The following is a 20592-nucleotide window of genomic DNA, read 5'->3' as shown; positions in this document are numbered from 1 at the left end:
AGCCGAGGGGCGGGGCGGGGCGGGACCGGACGGGCTACGTCTGTCTGAGGCCACGCCTACTCTTTGGCCGGAGCTGTCGTCTCGCGAGAGCACGTGAGAGCGCGCCAAATTCTCTCCAGAACCTGAGGGAACTCCGATCGCTGCGATGGTCCTGAGGAACAGTGGACGGAGGCACCCGGAGCTGGGCGCGGACAGTGAAGGCAGCCGGTGAGAGTCGGTGTTCTGCTGCGAAGAGCAAGCTTGGGGGACGCCGTGTCCGGGGGAGCGCCGAGGCCGGCGCGCGGCGCGGTGGACAGGGCGGGCTCCGTCTTCACCCAGTGCTGTTTCTGTAATTTTATTGAGACGCTAACTCACTCCGTGGCCCTGGCTGCTTCTCTAGACATATTTGTGCCTGTTGTGTGACTTTACTAGGGGGAGAATAGATATTCTCTTCAAACAAGAAGGGAGCAGGAAAACTAAAGAAAGATTCTGTCTAGACCATCTCGGCTAATTAAACCAATTTATTGGGGTTAAAGAAGTATCAGTTACTCGTGGGTGCCTGCACCACCAAAAGCCGAAACTCTCATGCATCCGCAAGAGATACTAGAGTATGGTGACAAACGAAACTGATGTGGATATGAGATTGGTGACACTGCCATAAGACTATGTATCAGGATGTGAGCACTAATTGAATGGAAACCCTTTAAGAACTGAATAGTGATAGTGTTTTCCTATTATATGTGAAGCTCTGGGTTTGCTGTACACCTGCATAGCAGCAATGGTGATGGACCTGGACCAGTAAGTCGTTCTTCAGCGACAGGTTCCTGAGAGAGTGGTAGCCAGGGGATGAGGAGCTCGAGAAGATAAGAACATTCAAGATCAGGAGGTGTCACACAGACGGGTGGCTCACACACATTTATTAGGAAGTACAGAAAAAGTTCTTTTTTTAATGTGCATGAGTATTTGGATGCAAAGACACAGTACCACCTGTGTACCTGGTGCCAGTGGAGACCAGAAAAGGGCATCAGATCTCCTGGAACTTTAATTACAGATGATTGTGAACCACCGTGTAAGTGCTGGGCATCAAACCTGGGTCCGCCTGCAAGAGCAGCCAGTGGTCTTAACACTGAGCCATCTCTTCAAGCCCCTAACTACAGTGTCTTATATAGAGGTTTTGGGCCTCTATGAAGGGTGGATGGGACAGAGTCTCATAAACAGAGCACATAGCAGCCTTGGGATGGATAACCATAGCCCTTAGGATGGGAAGAGTTCATTTCTCAGAATCTGGATCCACAGCTCCATCAAAGCTCTGGTCCGAGACTATTACTTGCTCCACCAAACTCATTCCTGATTTAGAAAAAGAGCTATGTTCCTTTTTATACATCTGAGCTTCAGTCTAACCCTCAACAGTAATGATAGTTACTGTGCTGAGTTCTTCATGTCCATAATGCCATGAAAAGCCACATGAAGTGGGCAGTACACATACTGTTATGTTCATGGTAGACTTCAATTTAGGGATGAGAGATGTATTATTACATATTATATGTGGCATGGTATGTTAGATATATAATATATACTTTATATATTACATGTGTATATGTAGCTAGAAGTGGAATACAGAACCTCACATACTCTATCACTAGGACATATTATCAAGTAAGGACATCCCTTTAGTTATTCAACTTTGCCATGTACTTGAGCAGATGGAAAGCTGTTGCAAGCAATAAATAAATAGAAGCTTTTAGAAACCTTTTATTCATTTTTAAGAATTTGGTTATATTCACACACATATTCTACTCCTCTCAATTCTTCCCAGATATACCCTTTTCCAAAGTAGAGACTTTTTTTTTTTTAAATAACCCAATTTGTGCTGCCTATGTACTCTTAAATGTGGGGACAAGCAATAGCTTTTAGCTTATGCTTATGCTATACACCCTGTGTGCTTTAATTGTTGAATCAGTCCTCTGAGGTAAACATGTTTCCTTGAAGCTGTAGGTAGTGGTCAAGAATGAGCTTTATGTATAACTGCCTCCGTATTCATTGAGTGAGGGAAGGGATGGTCCTCTTCATATGTGCTATCATGAAAATGAACTGAGAATGTAGGCTCAGAGCACCTTGACACTGTCTGAGGTAATCTGAAAGCAGTTGTCTTTGGTACATTTATCTTTTAGATTTTTGTACTATGGCTGAGTAAAAAGTAAAGTAGACAGACAGCTTAGAGGAACCCATATTAGGAGGAGATGGTGTCTGGGTAAACAGTTTTCTAGTCTATTTTACCAGCTTACTCACTGGAATAGTATTTAAAGGCCAGAGAGTTTTGTGCTCCAAAAATAGTAAGACCTCAAAAATAGCACTTCATTCAGCCCTGGTTTTGAAAAAGATCTGGGTACAGACTAAAGCTATTTTTCTCTAGCAAAGTCAAACAGTTTGTGATTTTAATTAGAAATAAATCCAAGCAGGATGCAGTAGTGCACACCTGTAGCTCCACCACTTTGGAGGCAAAGGCAAGAAGGTCGTGAATTCAAGGCCAGCCTCAGACTGTCTCAGAAAGAAGCAAGTAGAGCTGGGCATGGTTGTTCATGACTTTAAACCCACTGCTTGGGAAATAAGTCTTCATTTCTCTGGGCATAAAACTCAGCGGTGTCATTTTGGGATCTGTGCAGTTTTAGTATCTCAAGAAGCAGCAGCACCCTGGTCTGACTGTGGTTTCGTTAGTGTTCTGGTGAAATCAACAGGTTGAGACGGGGGTTGCCTTTGTTCTGTTTTTTCCTAGAAATGCTGTTTGTTTCATTGAGCCTTCTACCAGTCTTGATGTTTCTTCAGGAACGTATATGCTATGGCATTTCAGAAATACATAGACATCAATTGTGGTGGCACATGCCTTTAACCCCTTGGGAAATAGGCAGGTGGATTACTGTGAGTTGGAGGCCAGTAGGGGTCTGAATGGTGAAGCCTGGTTCTCTTTTACTCAGGGATGATGGTCCCTCTTCCTCAGTCTCAGCACTCAAGCGTCTGGAACGGAGCCAATGGACAGATAAGATGGACTTACGGTTTGGTTTTGAAAGGCTGAACGAGCCTGGAGAAAGGACTGGCTGGCTTATCAACATGCATCCTGTATGTATTTGAACACTGCTCATCCTCCTTGCTTATAGGGGATGGCTGCACCTATCCCTGTAAAAATCAGCCTTATCTAATGGATGAGCGATAGAGAGGAAGGCATGTCTTGAGAGATGTGGTCATTAGAGATGCTTTTCCTTTCTTGTTTAACATGGAGGCCACAAAGTGGCTACCATAGTAATAATCTGTTAGCTCCCAGCAGAAAGCTTTCAATAATTATTAAAGAAAATTTGGAAGAATCCCCACCAAGGAACCATTCGTTATAATTCAGTTCTTGCAAAGGAGGTTGGTGGTGTGTGTATAGGGGCAAAGTAAAGAGCTAGGTGTGAGGATTTCATCTTTAGAGTACTCAGTTTCTCAAAAAAGTAGTCAAGAACGAGCTCTTAGGCTTTATAGAGGTTAACTACAATGGTTCTCTTACAGACTGAGATTTTAGATGAAGACAAACGCTTAGTCAGTGCAGTAGATTATTACTTCATTCAAGATGATGGAAGCAGATTTAAGGTAAGCCCTTGAACTCCAAAGAACTAAAACCTATCTGTGACAAGAAAGTTATCTAAAATAAGAGTGTATTTGTTCTGTAACTCCAGTTCCAGGAAACTCAATGCCCTTGTCTATGGGCACCAGACATGTACTTGGTATATAGACATACATGTAAGCAAAACACCCATACATGTAAAATAAAAGTAAGTAAATAGATCTTAAAAGAAAAAAGCTATCAGGATCTAAGGTGCCTTGTATCCAGGTTGCTTGTCAGTTGCCACTCTGAAATCTTTTTTCCCTTTCTCTCCATTTTTTCTTTTTTCTCACACCCTTTTGGTGGTTTTTATAGGTGGCCTTGCCCTATAAGCCATATTTCTACATTGCAGCTAGAAAGGTAAGTCTGTGCTTGGTAGTAACTGGTCAAATGATCTGTTCCTTGTTCTACTGGGCGGATTTCAGAACTGATATGGGTAAATAAGGAGCTAGATCGTACTAATGGAAAATACGTTAATTCTGATCTTAATTTAGGGTTGTGATCGAGAAGTTTCATCTTTTCTATCCAAGAAGTTTCAGGGTAAAATTGCAAAGTTAGAGAATGTGCCCAAAGAAGATCTGGACTTGGTAAGTATCCCCAGACTTCCCAGAGCAGATGAGACAGTATTGGATGAGGTAGAAGTTCAGGTCATTTACTGGGTTGTGGGACAGCCTGGAGGATGAGGGATGGTAGTTGCTCCCAAAGCTATCTTTAAGGAACTTTAGTACTATTGCAGGTACCACATGCAAAAGAAAGCTAGGTGCTTTGACTTGTACATGTTTACCTAGCAGTCTTTACCCTCCTGTTTCACATTAACCTATCAGCTTGCCCTTTTACTTTATAGCCAAATCACCTGGTGGGCTTGAAGCGGAGTTACATCAAACTGTCCTTCCACACTGTGGAAGACCTTGTCAAAGTGAGAAAGGAGATCTCTCCCGCTGTGAAGAAAAACCGAGAGCAGGACCATGCTAGTGATGAGTATACAACAATGCTCTCCAGGTAACTTTCCTTCTCAAGAGCAAAGTGCCAGTTACTGCAAACAAACAAACTACTACAGGCAGGGACTCTTCAGAGAGACTCCCCTGATGTTTGACATGTGTAAACATTTTAGGTATCTTCCTGTTAAATAAATGCTGGCTTCCTAAGATTGGGTTCTGTTTTGTGCTTGAGCTCCTCTTACATAGGAGAGAGGCTTGTGGCTCTAAAATTGTGTTGCTATAACAATGAGACTATTTTAGAGTGCTCCTTCCACCACTTTAACATAGTCTACAGCCGGGCTGTGGTGGTGCACGCCTGTAATCCCAGCACTCTGGGAGGCAGAGGCAGGCGGATTTCTGAGTTCGAGGCCAGCCTGGTCTACAGAGTGAGTTCTAGGACAGCCAGGACTATACAGAGAAACCCTGTCTTGAAAAAAGCAAATCCAAAAAAAAAAAAAAAAAAAAAATAACATAGTCTACAAATGTTATCAAGTGTTTTGTTTTATTGATATCTTCAGAACCTGGAGTGTACAAAGAAATTTAAGTGCAGAACACCAAGTACTATTAAATATTTAGGCATATTAATAACAGAAAAGCAAGTTAGGAACAGAACAAGTTGCCAGCTGGTAGTGGCACACGCCTTTAGTCCCAGCACTTGGGAGGCAGAGGCAGGCGGATTTCTAAGTTCGAGGCCAGCCTGGTCTACAGAGTGAGTTCCAGGACAGGTGGAGCTATACAGAAAAACCCTGTCTCGAAAAACCAAAAAAAAAAAAAAAAAAAAAAAAAAGAACAGAACAAGTCTTGGGTAATTAAATTTACATGATACCAGAAACACTGATCACAGTCCTTTGATAAAGAATTAAATTTAGAACTAGGTGTAGTAGCACATGCCTTTGATCCCAGCACTCGGGAGACAGGCAGATGAATCTCTGAATTTGAAGCCAGCGGAGCTATGTAGAGAGACCCTGTTTCAAAAAGAAAGCAGGGATGGGGGCAGGTTTTGAATTTCAAGAACCCACATAAAGCTAATGTGTATGTAATCCCAGTCTTTCTATGGTGAGATCAGAGGCAGAGACAAGAGAATTCCTAGAAATTCACAAAGAGACCTTATCTCAATAAGAAGCAAGGCAAGAACCAACACCCAATGTTGGCCTCTCATGTTCCACATGTGCATTGTAGCATGCATACACACACACTGAAAAAATACATCAAAATCAATTTGAGACTTAGGACTTACTCAGTCTGCCTGTGTATATGTGTGTATGTATGTATGCATGCTTGGCCCCACAGAAGGTATTAGGTCCTCAGAACTAGTTACAGATGGTTATGAGTTGCCATATGGGTGCTGGGAATCAAACTCAGGTCTCCTGCAAAAGCAGCAGGTGCTCTCAACTGCCGAGTCATCTCCCAGCCCTCATTTCTTTTACAAAGCCATTTAATTTTAAACTTAGAGTGGTAGAGTATATTGTTTTATTTTCATTGAAAGTGTGTGTGTGTGTGTGTATGAGAGAGAGAGAGAGAGAGAGAGAGAGACAGAGACAGAGAGAGACAGAGAGAGACAGAGACAAACACACACTGAGGGTTAAACCTAGAGCCTCTGAGCTTTTCCCTCTGTCCCTTTTCTTCTTTAATTGGTTGGCTCCTTGGTTCAGTGGTTCATTGGTTGGTTAGAGTCAGGGTCTCACACTATAGGTTAGCTTCTAACACATTATGTAGACCAGGCTGGCCTTATATTTAAACCAGTTGTCCTGCCTTTGCTTCCCAATTATTAGGATATTGAGTGGCTATTCCAGTGAAAGGTTTTCTACTTGAATATAAGAAGTTTATAAAAGTAGTTGACATTACCTAGTCACTTCACTGTATGTTAGGCTCAGTGCTTTATGAAATCTCATTAATATGTCACTCCTGTAGGACATTCTAGTTACTGTCATTCTTATTTTAATAAAGGGATGTTCTGCAAAGGCAGGCCACATTTGTTAACTGCAGCTCTCCATAGTCTCTGTGGTACTAACTCTACTCTTTCACCCTTACATAGAGCAACCTGCTAGTAGAGAGGACGCATTGGGAATAGCCACACTGGGCCCTCCTGACTATTTGCAAAGTCTAACTTTTTTTTTTTTTTTTTTTAATTTTTTGGTTTTTCAAGACAGGGTTTCTCTGTGTAGCCCTGGCTGTCCTGGAACTCACTCTGTATATCAGGCTAGCCTCGAACTCAGAAATCCGCCCGCCTCTGCCTCCCAAGTGCTTGGATTAAAGGCGTGTGCCACCACTGCCCCAGCTACAAAGTCTAACTTATATAAAATGTACTCATCTCCAGTATACCTTAATTCTCTTTTCTCTGTGACCTGCTACTCATGTTGGGAGGTGATCCAAGGCCATTTCTTGAGAGATTACCCTGCTCCTTCCAGGCTCCTCGGCTGCCTTTGTGTTTGCTCAGTTTGGACTCTAGTCTTCACTCCCCCAGTTCCCTGCAGAGCATAATTGAGTTTGTGGCTTTCTGTGCTTATTTACCAGTATTCTGCAAGGAGGTAGTGTAATTACTGATGAGGAAGAAACCTCTAAGAAGATTGCTGACCAATTGGACAACATAGTGGACATGCGGGAGTATGATGTTCCCTACCACATTCGCCTCTCCATTGACCTCAGAATCCATGTGGTAAGAGGAAGGTGGTTAGCTGCTGCTGAGTTAAGTTCCTAAAATCCAACGGGAGCCATGGATGCATCTACACAAAAATCAATTTTGCTCAACCCAGCAAGATGAGTTGGTGGATTAAGGCTGGCAAGTCTAATGACCTGAGTTTGATCCCCAGAACCTGCAGAGTGGAAAAAGAACCAACTCCCACAATTTGTTCACTGATTTACAGAATGCATACACACACACACACACTAAGTAAATGTAATTAAAACATCTTTGTTAGAGAGATAGACATGTCTGGATGGAGAACTCTTTAGTTAGTGTGTGTTAATGTGTGCTTCATTATTCTTCAGGCCCACTGGTACAATGTTAGATTTCGAGGAAATGCTTTTCCTGTGGAAATTGTCCGACGAGATGATCTTGTTGAACGACCTGTAAGTTTTTACATTTCTCCAGTCTTAAAATCTATTTCTCCTTTAAATAGTTTCTGAAAATAATTAGGGAGTACTTTGGTTTTCACCAGTCTCTAATCTAAAAACATATTTTTGCACTTGTGTGTTAGTCTCAAACATTAGTATTTAAATTAAGCTGGATTTGAACCCTTAAGCTTTCGTTTATGTAGTTGATAGCCAAATGACTGATGAGAAGTAGATTTGTAAGTAAAAGAATCTAGTTCAGGCATCCCTTTCAGTCCTTAGGAAAATCTTTGTCTTCAGTTTTCTTGTTTTCAAGATGAAAATGTTGTCCTGCCCACAGTCACTTGCTAGTGCTATCCTAACATTCAAGTGCGAGACAGTGTGTGCTAAGGAGCTTTGGTACTGAGGTGATCTGACCAGTAGCTTCATTCCTTGAATGTTTTCATTTTCATACCCCAAAAAGCCCACAGTGGGGTTTTGTTATTGTTTTGAGATATGTGTGGTTATTTTGTTTGTGGTGCTGGTAATTGAACCTAGGGCTGAATGTGAGTGTCCAGAGGATGTACCAGACCTGAATTCATGGTATATTTTGTCCTTTTAGGACCCTGTGGTTTTGGCATTTGACATCGAGACAACCAAACTGCCTCTCAAGTTCCCTGATGCTGAGACAGATCAGATTATGATGATTTCCTATATGATTGATGGCCAGGTGAACAGAATCTCTTTTTGGAAAACTTAAAATGCCTTTGTGGAGCTGGGCAGTGGTGGTGTACACCTGTAATCTCAGCACTCTGAGAGGCAGAGGCAGGCGGATTTCTGAGTTCGAGGCCAGCCTAGTCTACAGAGTGAGATCCAGGACAGCCAGGGCCATACAGAGAAACCCTGTCTCAAAAAAACAAACAAACAAACAAGCAAAAAATGCCTTTGTGGGGTTTTCCTATTGTTTTTGAGGCAGGGTCTCGCTCTGTGGCTCAGCTTGGTGGTTCTCCTGCCTCAGCCTTCTGAGTGCTAGGATTATAGGCAGATCACCTTTACATTTTTGTGGAGCTCTTTGAGATTATTTTCTTGAGAAGCTTGTGGGTAGGCTAGGAGTCTTTGTCTTAGCTTTTCTGTGGCTGACTTGCATTATTTGCTCATGAACTTTACCAGGGCTACCTCATCACTAACAGGGAGATTGTTTCAGAAGATATTGAAGATTTTGAGTTCACCCCCAAGCCAGAATATGAAGGGCCTTTTTGTGTCTTCAATGAACCTGATGAGGTAAAGAAACTTCCTATAGAAACGGCCTGGTGTTTGGTGTAGGGTGGCTAGGTGCAAACTGATTCTTGGGCTGAGGTGCTTGTTTCTCAGCCTCCTCTCCCATGGCCAAAGCTAGAGTAGGTCCTCAGCATCTGGGCTGACATGAGGCTGCTGCTTCTACGTTTGGGAAGTACTAGCAAGGGGCTGGAAGCAGAGGGAGGGTTCCACTGACTTCTGTGGTTTGTTGAGCTCAGGTCCATCTGATCCAGAGATGGTTTGAGCATATCCAGGAGACCAAACCTACCATTATGGTCACCTACAATGGGGATTTTTTTGACTGGTGAGTCTAGCTTCCTGTTGTGGATAATTGTATCAGGGAAGGGTGGGAGAGGAACAGCTCTGCCTGCTGGTGTCAGTGGTTTTCTCACTTTCACAGAGAAGTGCATGTGACCTGTGTCTCCTGGGAGCAGTCTGCCTACACACAAGGAGGATCAAAGGAAGAACTGACAGTTTATTTATCCCTGTTGCCTGTCTTTTGTTGTTAGGCCATTTGTGGAGGCTAGGGCAGCAGTTCATGGCCTAAGCATGTACCAGGAGATAGGCTTCCAGAAGGATAGCCAGGGGGAATATAAGGCACCACAGTGTATCCACATGGACTGCCTCAGGTATGTATACACCACACAGTAGGCAGCTCATGACTATGATCCCATCTGTCATATAGAAAGGCTACTTTTACAGACTATTGACACACCTATTATGATTGGCCTCCAAGAAACAGCTTTGGGTCACAGAGATTTGCTGTCTGCTTGTTGCTATTCTTCCATTTGGTGAGCAAGAATGTTAAACAATAGCCTGTAAGGTGGAAAAACTTGACTAGAAAGAAACATAAAGCAAGATTCTGATACTTGCATAGAAGAAGTCAGCTTTATCCACTGAGCCAAATTCTGAGCCCTAGAGAACATCTTCTGAAGGGGGTGCTGTTGAGAGAGCTCATACTGAAAGGACAATGTAAGAAGAGGAAAGATGGACAGGTAGTTTATGCAATAAGGTTTAAGAGACTCAGAGAGACCTAGGGGTTCTTGGCTGTGTTTCCTTTTTATTTCTCCATAGCAAGAGGCTGAGTTCTCTGCTGAAAGTGGAGGGTAAGGCAAGGGTAAGGATCCCCTGATACTTACATATACTTTTTTAGTATACCTAGGAGCTGGGGATTTAGCTCAGTGGTAGGTAGAATGCTTGCCTAGCAAGTACAAGACCTGGGTTTGGTCCTCAGCTCTGGGGAAAAAAACCCCACCAAGGTAACTTGCACCCACACGAGTGAGTACACCTGAGGGTCAAGTGGTTCAAGTGGCATTGGTTCCTTGAATGTCTCCAAAACCTATATTTTGGTGTTATGTCTGCTTTTGCCAGCCTTTGTGTTACCATCATCTCTAGAATCTGTCCTTTTTCCAGATGGGTGAAGAGGGACAGTTACCTTCCTGTGGGCAGTCATAATCTCAAGGCAGCTGCCAAGGCCAAACTTGGCTATGACCCTGTAGAGCTGGACCCTGAGGACATGTGTCGTATGGCCACTGAACAGCCCCAGGCACGTAAGCCCGTTCCCTCTCCTGTGTATCCCTGAAGTCTTAGACATTCTGACTGGAGAGGCTAGGTTACCTGAGATGTGGGTACTAGATTTTCCTTCCTAGTGCACTCCCGCTCAGCCTTGCCTCTTTCCTTAACTTTACTCTCTGTATTTCATAAATTTCCTTGGACCCTTGTTTTTTTGTTTGTTTGTTTTATTTTGTTTTGTTTTTTGAGACAGGGTTTCTCTGTATTGCCCAGGCTGACCTCGAACTCAGAAATCCATCTGCCTCTCTGCCTCCCAAGTGCTGGGATTAAAGGCATGTACCACCACTGCCTAGCTGACCCTTGGTTTTTAATGGTCTTGCTCTCTGATGTTCTCCCTAGACTCTGGCCACTTACTCAGTGTCAGATGCTGTTGCTACTTACTACCTGTACATGAAATACGTCCATCCCTTCATATTCGCCCTGTGCACCATTATTCCCATGGAACCTGATGAGGTTAGTGCACTGATGCTCAAGGTGGGATGGTTCTGGAGACAGTGAACTCTTATGGGTAGCATCACTGGTATCTTCCTAGAGTCTGGGGCACCAATGTGAGAATAACCACAGGAAGCAGAGGCTTCTGTTACTGGCAGCACAATTTTCCTTCCATGTTACTTTCAAGGATAGATGACTTTTTGGTGGTGGTGGACTTTGCCTAGGAGTCAAGGCTTTTGACATAGATTTGGGATAGGCTACATGCTACATCTTCCCTGCAGGTGCTTCGAAAGGGCTCTGGAACATTGTGTGAAGCCTTGCTGATGGTGCAAGCTTTCCATGCCAACATTATCTTCCCCAATAAGCAAGAACAGGAGTTCAACAAGCTGACAGATGATGGCCACGTGCTAGATGCTGAGACCTACGTTGGGGGCCATGTGGAGGCACTAGAGTCTGGTGTCTTCCGAAGTGATATCCCCTGCCGGTTTAAGATGGTATATCTCCTTCCTAGGTCTTCTGGGATTCTGCTTCTTCCCATACTTGTGCTGTTGCAAAACCCAAGAAGCCATGAAGATAAGATGAAGATTCTTATCTTCATTTCTCCCATGGCCCACTTCTGTCAGTGATAATTTCATGGGCGAAGTACTACCCCCATCCCCATCATTATATAAGATGAGCTTCCATTTGGTGCTTTCTAAGACACAGTATACTTGCAGAGCATTCTCTGGAGCCTCCTGCCAAGTGTTACAAAGGAAATTGAAAGCTCTGTCTGACTTGTGCCCTTTGGTGTCTTATACTAGAATCCTGCAGCCTTTGATTTCCTGTTGCAACGAGTTGAGAAGACTATGCGCCACGCCATTGAAGAAGAAGAGAAGGTGCCTGTGGAACAAGCCACCAACTTTCAAGAGGTAGCCATTTAGGAAGCAGGGATTGGCCTGTATTTGGCTTTGTTCTTTCTTACATAGCTAAAGTATCTCAGGCTCTTGATATGATTTTCATCTTACTTCCTTTAGACTTGTCATTCTATCTTCATTATCATTATTGTACCTCATTCTTTTGGGTTTTGATTCTTCTTTTTGCTTTCTGTTTTTTTCAAGACATGATTTCTCTGTTTAGCCCTGCCTATTCTAGCACTCACTCTGGACCTAGACCAGGCTGGCCTTGAACTCAGAGATCCACGTGCCTCTGCCTCCCTAGTGCTAGGATTAAAGGGGTGCACCCCCACCCCAGTGCACCTAGTTCTTATGTTGGCACAACGTCCCTTTGTTTTTCCTTCTCTGTAGGTGTGTGAGCAGATTAAGACCAAGCTTACCTCCCTAAAAGATGTTCCTAACAGAATTGAATGTCCTCTAATCTACCATCTAGATGTGGGGGCCATGTATCCTAACATAATCCTTACCAACCGCCTGCAGGTAAGACCTCCCTTCTCATACCATAGTCATCCCTCTTTGCAGACCCAAGTTGATTTCTGACCATCTCCTCCTTTTATAGCCTTCTGCCATAGTGGATGAGGCCACCTGTGCTGCCTGTGACTTCAATAAGCCTGGAGCAAGTTGTCAGAGGAAGATGGCCTGGCAATGGAGGGGAGAATTCAGTGAGTCAGGCCCTAAGGGTGCTCAGCAGGTCAAGACAGACCAAGACTCGGATCTTGGAACTTATCTCATTACTTCTTTCCAGTGCCAGCCAGTCGCAGTGAATACCATCGAATCCAGCATCAGCTAGAGTCGGAGAAGTTCCCCTCTTTGTTTCCAGAGGGGCCAGCACGAGCCTTTCACGAGCTGTCCCGTGAAGAACAGGCTAAATACGAGAAGCGGAGGCTGGCAGGTGAGCCCCTGGCAAGCCACAGCTTGGAAAACAGTGGCTCCTTTGATCAGTGGGATGGACACATTGCAATTCCAGGGCAGTAGGATTTTAGATTTAAATCATGTTCTTTCTGGGGGGGGGGGGGGGTTCCTTTCTTTATTTCTCTTTACAAAGCTCCGGAAGTAGCCTTTTGTCACGGTCTTAGTATCAAGTATTTAGTCCTTCTGGACTGTTCTGGGTTTTCCATTCCTTTACTTTACCTTAGCATCCCTGTGTCCCAGCTTTCTCTTTTGTTATCTGGAAGGTCTCAGCTATCAGTTCCAACACTCTGTTGTTGTTTGTTTGTTTTTTTTTTTTAATTTTTTTATTTGGTTTCTTTTGAGACAGGGTTTCTCTGTATAGCCCTGACTGTCCTGGAACTCACTCTGTAGACCAGGCTGTCCTCGAACTATAGGACCTCCTTTTGGGGAGACCCCCACTCCATTCTCAGGATAGTGTACACCCAAGGAAACACCAGAGACCGACTTGATGCAAACGCATGAGGTAGTTTATTATCAGAGCTCTGGACCAACACGTATCTGACAGGAGACAGAGGAGTTGACCCCGAGGCTCAAAAGTTAGGGGTTTATATAGGAAAAGTCAGGGGGGTTGTCAGGGGGGTTTGGCACGGTTACACGTGATTTGCTGATTCAAACATTGGCGGGGGATTCTGGCGCGCAGGGTGGGTTTTTTTGGCATACGTGCAGATCGGGCCATCAGCAATGTAGGAGGGCGGTTTATTTTTGTTAGCAGGAAGGTCATTTTAAACTGCATCCAAGGACAGGAGACAGGAGACTCCAATCCAGATAGTGTCTGACCCATAGGAGTTTTCCCCGGCATGCCCCTTATCTTTTATGGCCGGTCTGTTTGTGGAATGGCTCAACCACAACCTTGCTTCACGCTTGTCCAGCTTGCCCCCGCTCTAGTCTGCTTGCTGCCTCAACTATGGATTCTGAAAAGTCCCAACTCCCTTCATTTCCCCTCTTCTTTTTTTGTTAGGAGTTCTAATCTTAGAACTATAGAATTAAATCTCTGACTCTATATATTTTGGATTGTCCTGTCTTAATCGCTGATATTGTTGGCATAGCATAAGAATCTGCACAGCACTTATATATTTTTTAATAAAAACTATTAACAGGTTAATTACATTGGTTCTAATTGTATGCAAAGGGAGTAAAATTATAAAGGGTCTTATCAAAGCAGAAAGCAGGGTGGTCAAGAGTACAAGATAAGGGCCTTTTTACCAAGTCTCAAGGTATTTTGCACAGTGGGGTCTAACGTAGACCCAATCTCAAACTTGGAAATGGTGTGGGACTTCCAAGTCTCCTCCTGAGTAGGCCTCCCAGAGCTGCTTCCATACTCGCTGCCTCATCCACTCGAGCGCCTTGAGCCTAGAGAACAAAAGCCTGAAGAGCACAAAGGGTAGGAGAGCTATTAACACCAGTCTCTGTGGTCAATTTAGTGAGGGTTTTTTCATCAGGGTTTCAGCAACTGTTCCTGAAGCCTTCTTATACAGATCCAGTCACCTATCTGGAAGCAGTGAAGAGTCTCTGGCATGCCTGGAGCATTTAAGGCAAATTACGTAGTGTGGGACACCTCCTGGGAGGGCCCAATGGACACCAAAGGAGTTGGGGTATCAAAGAAGATCTCTAGGAGGATCAGGTTAAAATGGTAGGGGCTGTTCAGAAACTAGGGGAGAGGCACCACCTAGCCTGAGCCAGTCTCCAAGGTCAATTTAGTTAAGGTCTCAAATAGGATTTTGTTTATTTTCTCAACCTGTCTTGAGCCCTGGGGACAGTACGTCTAATAATGTTTCTAATTAGTCCCCAATATCTCTGTCAATGTCTGACTTACCTTAGAAACAAAAACAGAACCATTATCTGATCTAATTACCTTGGGCACTCTGAAACTCGGGAAAATTTCTTTTAACCTTGGCAGCTGTTCTCTTTTAGGTCTTTTGTCCTGTTTACTCTTTATTGCATAAGTATTTACTTGCTGGCATATCTTATATTGTTTTATTATCTTTCTAGCCTAAAACCTGAGTCATAAATATATATATTTGGTCTCTTAACTGCCAGGACAAGGTTTTTAATCCCCTAAATGAGTCCATGTGTGCATTTGGCCTAGTGAGTCTTTGGCTTACTTTCTGGGGAGTATAGTTCTCTCTTCTTGTGTGCACCCTCTCTTGGCAATAGTTGGTAGGGTAATTAGCAATCTCAGTCTTTTTTAAGTGAGGCTCTCCTTAATTTTGTTCTATTTCTCAGTGGCTGTCTCTTACAGACCCATAACCAGTATGTATATCTATTTTTGGAGCCATTTGCTCTGCCTGGTTATTGTCCATTTAGTCTTTTCCCTTTGGACATCCTGGGCAGTGAATATTCACAGTGGCTGGCTTCATTGGGACATCTAAGAAGTCCAAGACTTCCTGTTGGCTTCCTCTGATGTGAGCAGTCCTCTTGGCATATATCCCTGTGAACGTGGGCTGTGGCAAAGGCATACCTGTTATCCATATGGCTGTTGATTTTCTTGCTGGTTCCAAGTTTCAAGGTCTTGGTGAGGGCAACGAACTCCACTTTCTGCGTTGACATGTTAGGGGGTAAAGATTCTTCTACCCAGATGACATTTGTGTCGTCCACCATAGCAGCACCTGCTTATCTCTGTCCATCATGGAGAAAACTGCTCCTGTCTGTAGCGACTTTCAGCAGGGGTCAGTCTCTCTTTTTGGGCCAGTTAGTTGTAGCCCATTGGGCAGGAAGCATATCTGCCCCCCCCCCTCATTTTGGAGAGTATGTCTTACTCCAACAGAAAGTAGGAACAGTCTGGGGTGACCCTAAATGAATGGGCTACCCATCCCATCCCTAGGTCCACTGTTCTTCAGGTAGTCCATGAATACATTTTGGTGCCAGTGGCTTCTTGGACCCAAGATCTTTTCTTGGAAACAGCGCCATTGGCTTGAAAGACCTAGTGTTGAACCCGTGTGTCCACCAAGAACTGAGTGGGTTTTTCTTTTATTCTCACAGTTTTTTTGGGTTGGGGAAGGTGGTCAGAAAACCCCATCTCCCCTAGTCATTGTCTTCACCCAGGGCTAACACCTGGGTTTATCATTTGGGTGCACTTTTCTCAAGACCTGGGAATTTCTGCTCCCGGCTTCTATCTCTTAGGGCACACTCTGGCTCAGTGGCCTCTTTCCTTATAGTATGCACACTGGTCCTTTTCTGTCTCTCTTTTTTGTTTTTTCTAACTATTATAGCCAGGATCCTCTGTAGCTTTTTTTTTCTGTCATTTTTTGTTTGTTTGTTTTTTCTCCTTTTTTTGTCTTCCTGTATCAGCAAACTGTACTAAATCTTTTTATAGACTTTTTATTTCTAAGGCAAGGAAACATAGCTGAAGGAGCAAACTAGCTCTTCTATTTGCCTCTGAATTGCTCCTCACTTGTCCCCATTTTTACTAGACTCTATCTTTAAAGACTATCTTCTAAAGGTTCTATCCCTTCACTACGCCCTCTCTACATTTAGAGTCCTCAGCAACCTGCACCAAATCTCTCTAGCTTCTGAAGCTTTTTTCTGATATCTCTATTAGCCCTATCTATAAAAGCCATTGTCATAATATAATAGCTTTATAGTCCTTGCCCTGTATTCATAGCATGTATACGGACAGAATGCCTCTATGAGCTGCTCTAGAAAAGCTGCAGGTGACTCATCTGGTCCCTGCTTAACCTTATATACCTTGGTCAAATTTGTGGGCTGCCATGCCCTCGAGACCTGCCAATGGAGTCTGGTGTTGGTCTTTCAGGTGCCTCTTACCTTTTGTCTGAGGGGGTAATCTTGGCTTCTTGTATTACAAATAAAGCAGTCTCAAAGAGATTAATTAGTCTCTTGGGAAATATTCCCTTAGTGAGAGAGCTACCATGGTATCAGGATAGGTGGTCTCAGGTCCTCTCCTGCTCTACTCTGTAGTCCTCTCTAAATATCAATTGAGCATAATTATTATCATTTTGTAAATTATAAACTATGAGATAGACATAATAGTTTATCATCCCTGTCAATTAAACTGTATTATCTTAAAAGACTGTCAAAATTAACATTTAAAAATTAACATTGTAAAAATTGACTCATGTCCTGGCTTTAAATTTTATGTTACCTGAAAATCATTTATTTAAATTTATATCAGCTTTCTCAGGATTAAACAGCTTGGGCTGTCTGTGAGACTAACAGTCTTCAATACCATCAGAAATCTAAGAGTGACCAATATTAAAAGCTTAACATAGCTTTTAAGACTTAAACATTATATTTCATGGATTTTTGACATTTTTGAAAACCAACTATCTATGTTAAGTAATATGGACTGTTGTCTGTTAAACTATCTTTAGCTATTTTTGATTAAAACCTAGAAAACACCCTAACAATAAACTCAGAGCCTTAAACTTCTATTTGGCCCTAAACTCACAGGCTTAAACATCTCAGCTCAGTAATAATAACAAAGAACTGGGTGTAAATTTTGTACTTTTAAATTTAGCATTTATACCAATGAAAACCTTGATTTTTGTATCAAAATAAAACCTGTATCAAATAGAAACTTATGCTTTGAACTTAATAGCAATTATAAAGATTTTTATCAAATGAAATTAATTTTATTTTCTCCTCATTTTAAATATGACCATTTTTATATTCTCTAGAAAGACCGTTTCTTCAATCTGAACATGGATGTTGATATGAAGGGGAATGCTATTTTCTGTAATGTAAATCTCAAAACAAGATTTTATTATCACAAAGACAGCTTTTTTATTTAATATTTTAGAATCTAGTCTTTTGGAGGTCTCCCTTATTTTGACCTCTCTCCCAGAGGAACAGTATAACCACAAAGTTTAATATTATATTGATTATAATAATTTAAACATGTTAAAATAAAAGGAATAAACCATCTGTACCACCTTAATGTACCATAATACTCGCACCTGCTACATTGAGCTTCTTGTTAAGGCTTATTTTCTAGGGAGTGTCAGAGTCTAAATATTTTGTCTGTCCCTTTGTTCTGAGTTGTTCTGAGTCACATGACCTGATTTTGACGGGCTTGAGAAAGTTGTTTTTCAGTCAAGGTCAAAATATTAATCGTCCCTCTAAGTCCAAGAACACAATACAACACCACATAGACAGCCAGCCTGACCTTGCCACTGTCAGGCCTCTAGATTTAAGAACACAGAGCAAGGAAAATCACATAATTTGCCCCAGAAGGGCCCAGTTTCAGACACCAGGTATTCCTGCACAAACTGCAGGGAGGAAAGCCTTATTTAGCTCTCTCCAGACCCCTTCGGTCTCAACTCTAGCAGCCGAACACATGGCACCAGACAGGCTCTCTGAGCCTGCAAACAAAACCAAAAGCTTTACTCAGACCTTGACAAACGGTGAGACAGACAAAAAACAAACCATGGCACCATCTAGTAGTCAAACTGTAGACAAAGACACACAAAACTGACAAGTAACCAGATCAGCTGAAGGGTGGGATTCTACTTTACTCCCTTCTCAGTAGAAGGAGCACTCTGTCCCCTTCATTCCAGAAAACCACAGTCAGGCCCTCCTGACTGTCTCTCAGCCTTGGAGCGTCCTCCAGGGTTGCAGCCTGCGGGACTCTAGGACGTCTCCCTCCACAGCCACTGGGACCTTACGGCCCCACAGTGGCACCTGCAAACAAACCACGGAGTAGGATTCCACATCTACTCCTGTTAACAAACAGAAACCAAGACACATACACAGCTGCACTGCACTCAAACATTCAGGACATTTAAAACAAAAACATCGCCGGCGCGCACACACACACACACACACACACACACACACACACACACACAGACATACCTCCAAGGGGTCTTTGAGGTTCCTGGGTGCCACCAATTTCCCCGTAAGGGCCACCAAATGTAGGACCTCCTTTTGGGGAGACCCCCCCACCAAATGTAGGACCTCCTTTTGGGGAGACCCCCACTCCATTCTCGGGATAGTGTACACCCAAGGAAACGCCAGAGACCGACTTGATGCAAACACATGAGGTAGTTTATTATCAGAGCTCTGGACCAACACGTATCTGACAGGAGACAGAGGAGTTGACCCCGAGGCTCAGAAGTTAGGGGTTTATATAGGAAAAGTCAGGGGGGTTGTCAGGGGGGTTTGGCATGGTTACACGTGATTTGCTGATTCAAACATTGGCGGGGGATTCTGGCGCGCAGGGTGGGTTTTTTTGGCATACGTGCAGATCGGGCCATCAGCAATGTAGGAGGGCGGTTTTTTTTTTAGCTGGAAGGTCATTTTAAACTGCATCCAAGGATAGGAGACAGGAGACTCCAGTCCAGATAGTGTCTGACCCATAGAAGTTCCCCCCCACACACACATGCCCCTTATCTTTTATGGCCGGTCTGTTTGTGGAATGGCTCAACCACAACCTTGCTTCAAGCTTGTCTGGCTTGCCCCCGCTCTAGTCTGCTTGCTGCCTCAACTATGGATTCTGAAAAGTCCCAACTCCCTTCAGAATTTAGAAATCCGCCTGCCTCTGCCTCCCAGAGTTCCGGGATTACAGGCGTGTGCCACCACCACCTGGCAAGTTCCAACACTCTGGATTATTTTAGATTATTGTCGGAAAGCCTATAAGAAGATCCATATGACCAAGGTAGAAGAACGTCTAACTACCATCTGTCAGCGGGAAAACTCATTTTATGTCGACACAGTGCGGGCCTTCAGAGATAGGCGCTATGAATTCAAAGGACTGCACAAGGTAAGTCAAAATAAACTGGTGTCTGAAGTGAGAGGGTCTTGGTTTGGCTCTGGAAACACCTTGGTCTGTAGCTGTAGTTTGTGGATTGCCATATGTATTTGGATAATAAATGCACAGTGGTGTATAAAGAATTAATGGCCAGAGAGGATGCAGATTGTTTGTCATGGCCTGAGCCCTTGAAACTGCTGAGTAATTGTTTCAGAAATAATTACATACATACATACATACATACATACATACATACATACATACATACATAGAGCTGCACCTAAAAAAGGCACTAGCTGAGCTGACTTACTGAGCTAGATACGGCCATGAGTTGACTGCTTTCCCAGTACATGGTCCATACAGACTCTAAGGCCACTATACACACTGGATTTAACCCTATGGTTTTGCTAACCTCCGATTTAGAAGAATTAGGAAAGTGATTTTTTTTCTCTCTTTTAAAATTTCATTATTATTATATCTGTATGGGTGTTTTGCCTGAATGTATGTTTATGGGGGGGGCCCACCCCCACCCCCCATCCCACCCCCACCCCCTCCTCACCCCCCCTACCCCCATGCTTGGTATTTGTGGAGATCAGAAGAGAGTGTCAGATCCTCTGGAACTGGACGTACAAACATTTGTGAGCCATCCTATAGCTGCTGGGAATCAAACCTGTGTACTATGGAAGAGCAGCTGGTACTGTTAACCATCATCTCTAGCCCTATGAGAAATGTTTTTTGTTGTTGTTGTTGTGGTTTGTTTGGTTTGGTTTGGTTTTTTCAAGGCAGGGTTTCTCTGTGTAGCCCTGGCTGTCCTGGAACTCACTTTGTTGACCAGGCTGGCCTCGAACTCAGAAATCCACCTGCCTCTGCCTCCCAGAGTGCAGGGATTAGAGGCGTACGCCACCACCGCCTGGTGGGAAATGTTTTCATGTACATATTTATCTCCTGGTATAGAACTTATCCCCTTGAATAGAGGTGTAAATGATTTCTTCTGTTTTATAAGAAATAATGCTTTTATCAGGAGCTGCCTGAATTTCTTTTCCTACTATAAAGTGAAAGTTTTAGGTTTTATCAGCTAGTTTA

At 43.3% G+C, this 20592-nt stretch overlaps 1 protein-coding gene across 3 annotated transcripts in view; it reads left to right on the top strand.

The window, feature by feature from the left end:
* The first annotated feature begins 85 nt into the window (after window positions 1-85).
* Pole (DNA polymerase epsilon, catalytic subunit) overlaps window positions 86-20592 on the top strand; it is a 53933-nt gene continuing 33426 nt past the window's right edge. For 2 of the 3 annotated variants that reach the window (XM_052167514.1, XM_052167513.1), the window contains exons 1-20: window positions 86-207; window positions 2952-3093; window positions 3520-3600; window positions 3929-3973; window positions 4108-4200; window positions 4458-4612; window positions 7105-7246; window positions 7579-7659; window positions 8243-8350; window positions 8791-8901; window positions 9135-9220; window positions 9426-9545; window positions 10330-10462; window positions 10828-10941; window positions 11202-11414; window positions 11721-11828; window positions 12204-12332; window positions 12412-12514; window positions 12598-12744; window positions 19376-19521. In XM_052167514.1, the coding sequence (XP_052023474.1) occupies window positions 146-207; window positions 2952-3093; window positions 3520-3600; window positions 3929-3973; window positions 4108-4200; window positions 4458-4612; window positions 7105-7246; window positions 7579-7659; window positions 8243-8350; window positions 8791-8901; window positions 9135-9220; window positions 9426-9545; window positions 10330-10462; window positions 10828-10941; window positions 11202-11414; window positions 11721-11828; window positions 12204-12332; window positions 12412-12514; window positions 12598-12744; window positions 19376-19521 (2319 nt within the window). In that variant the 5' untranslated portion in view covers window positions 86-145. The remainder of the gene's footprint in view (window positions 208-2951; window positions 3094-3519; window positions 3601-3928; window positions 3974-4107; window positions 4201-4457; window positions 4613-7104; window positions 7247-7578; window positions 7660-8242; window positions 8351-8790; window positions 8902-9134; window positions 9221-9425; window positions 9546-10329; window positions 10463-10827; window positions 10942-11201; window positions 11415-11720; window positions 11829-12203; window positions 12333-12411; window positions 12515-12597; window positions 12745-19375; window positions 19522-20592) is intronic. The other variant, XM_052167515.1, reaches the window with a different exon arrangement.

Source organism: Apodemus sylvaticus, chromosome 22, assembly GCF_947179515.1.
Source record: "Apodemus sylvaticus chromosome 22, mApoSyl1.1, whole genome shotgun sequence".
Lineage (NCBI taxonomy): Eukaryota > Metazoa > Chordata > Mammalia > Rodentia > Muridae > Apodemus > Apodemus sylvaticus.
Note: the sequence above shows the minus strand (reverse complement) of the source record. Positions and strands in the feature narration are given on the sequence as shown.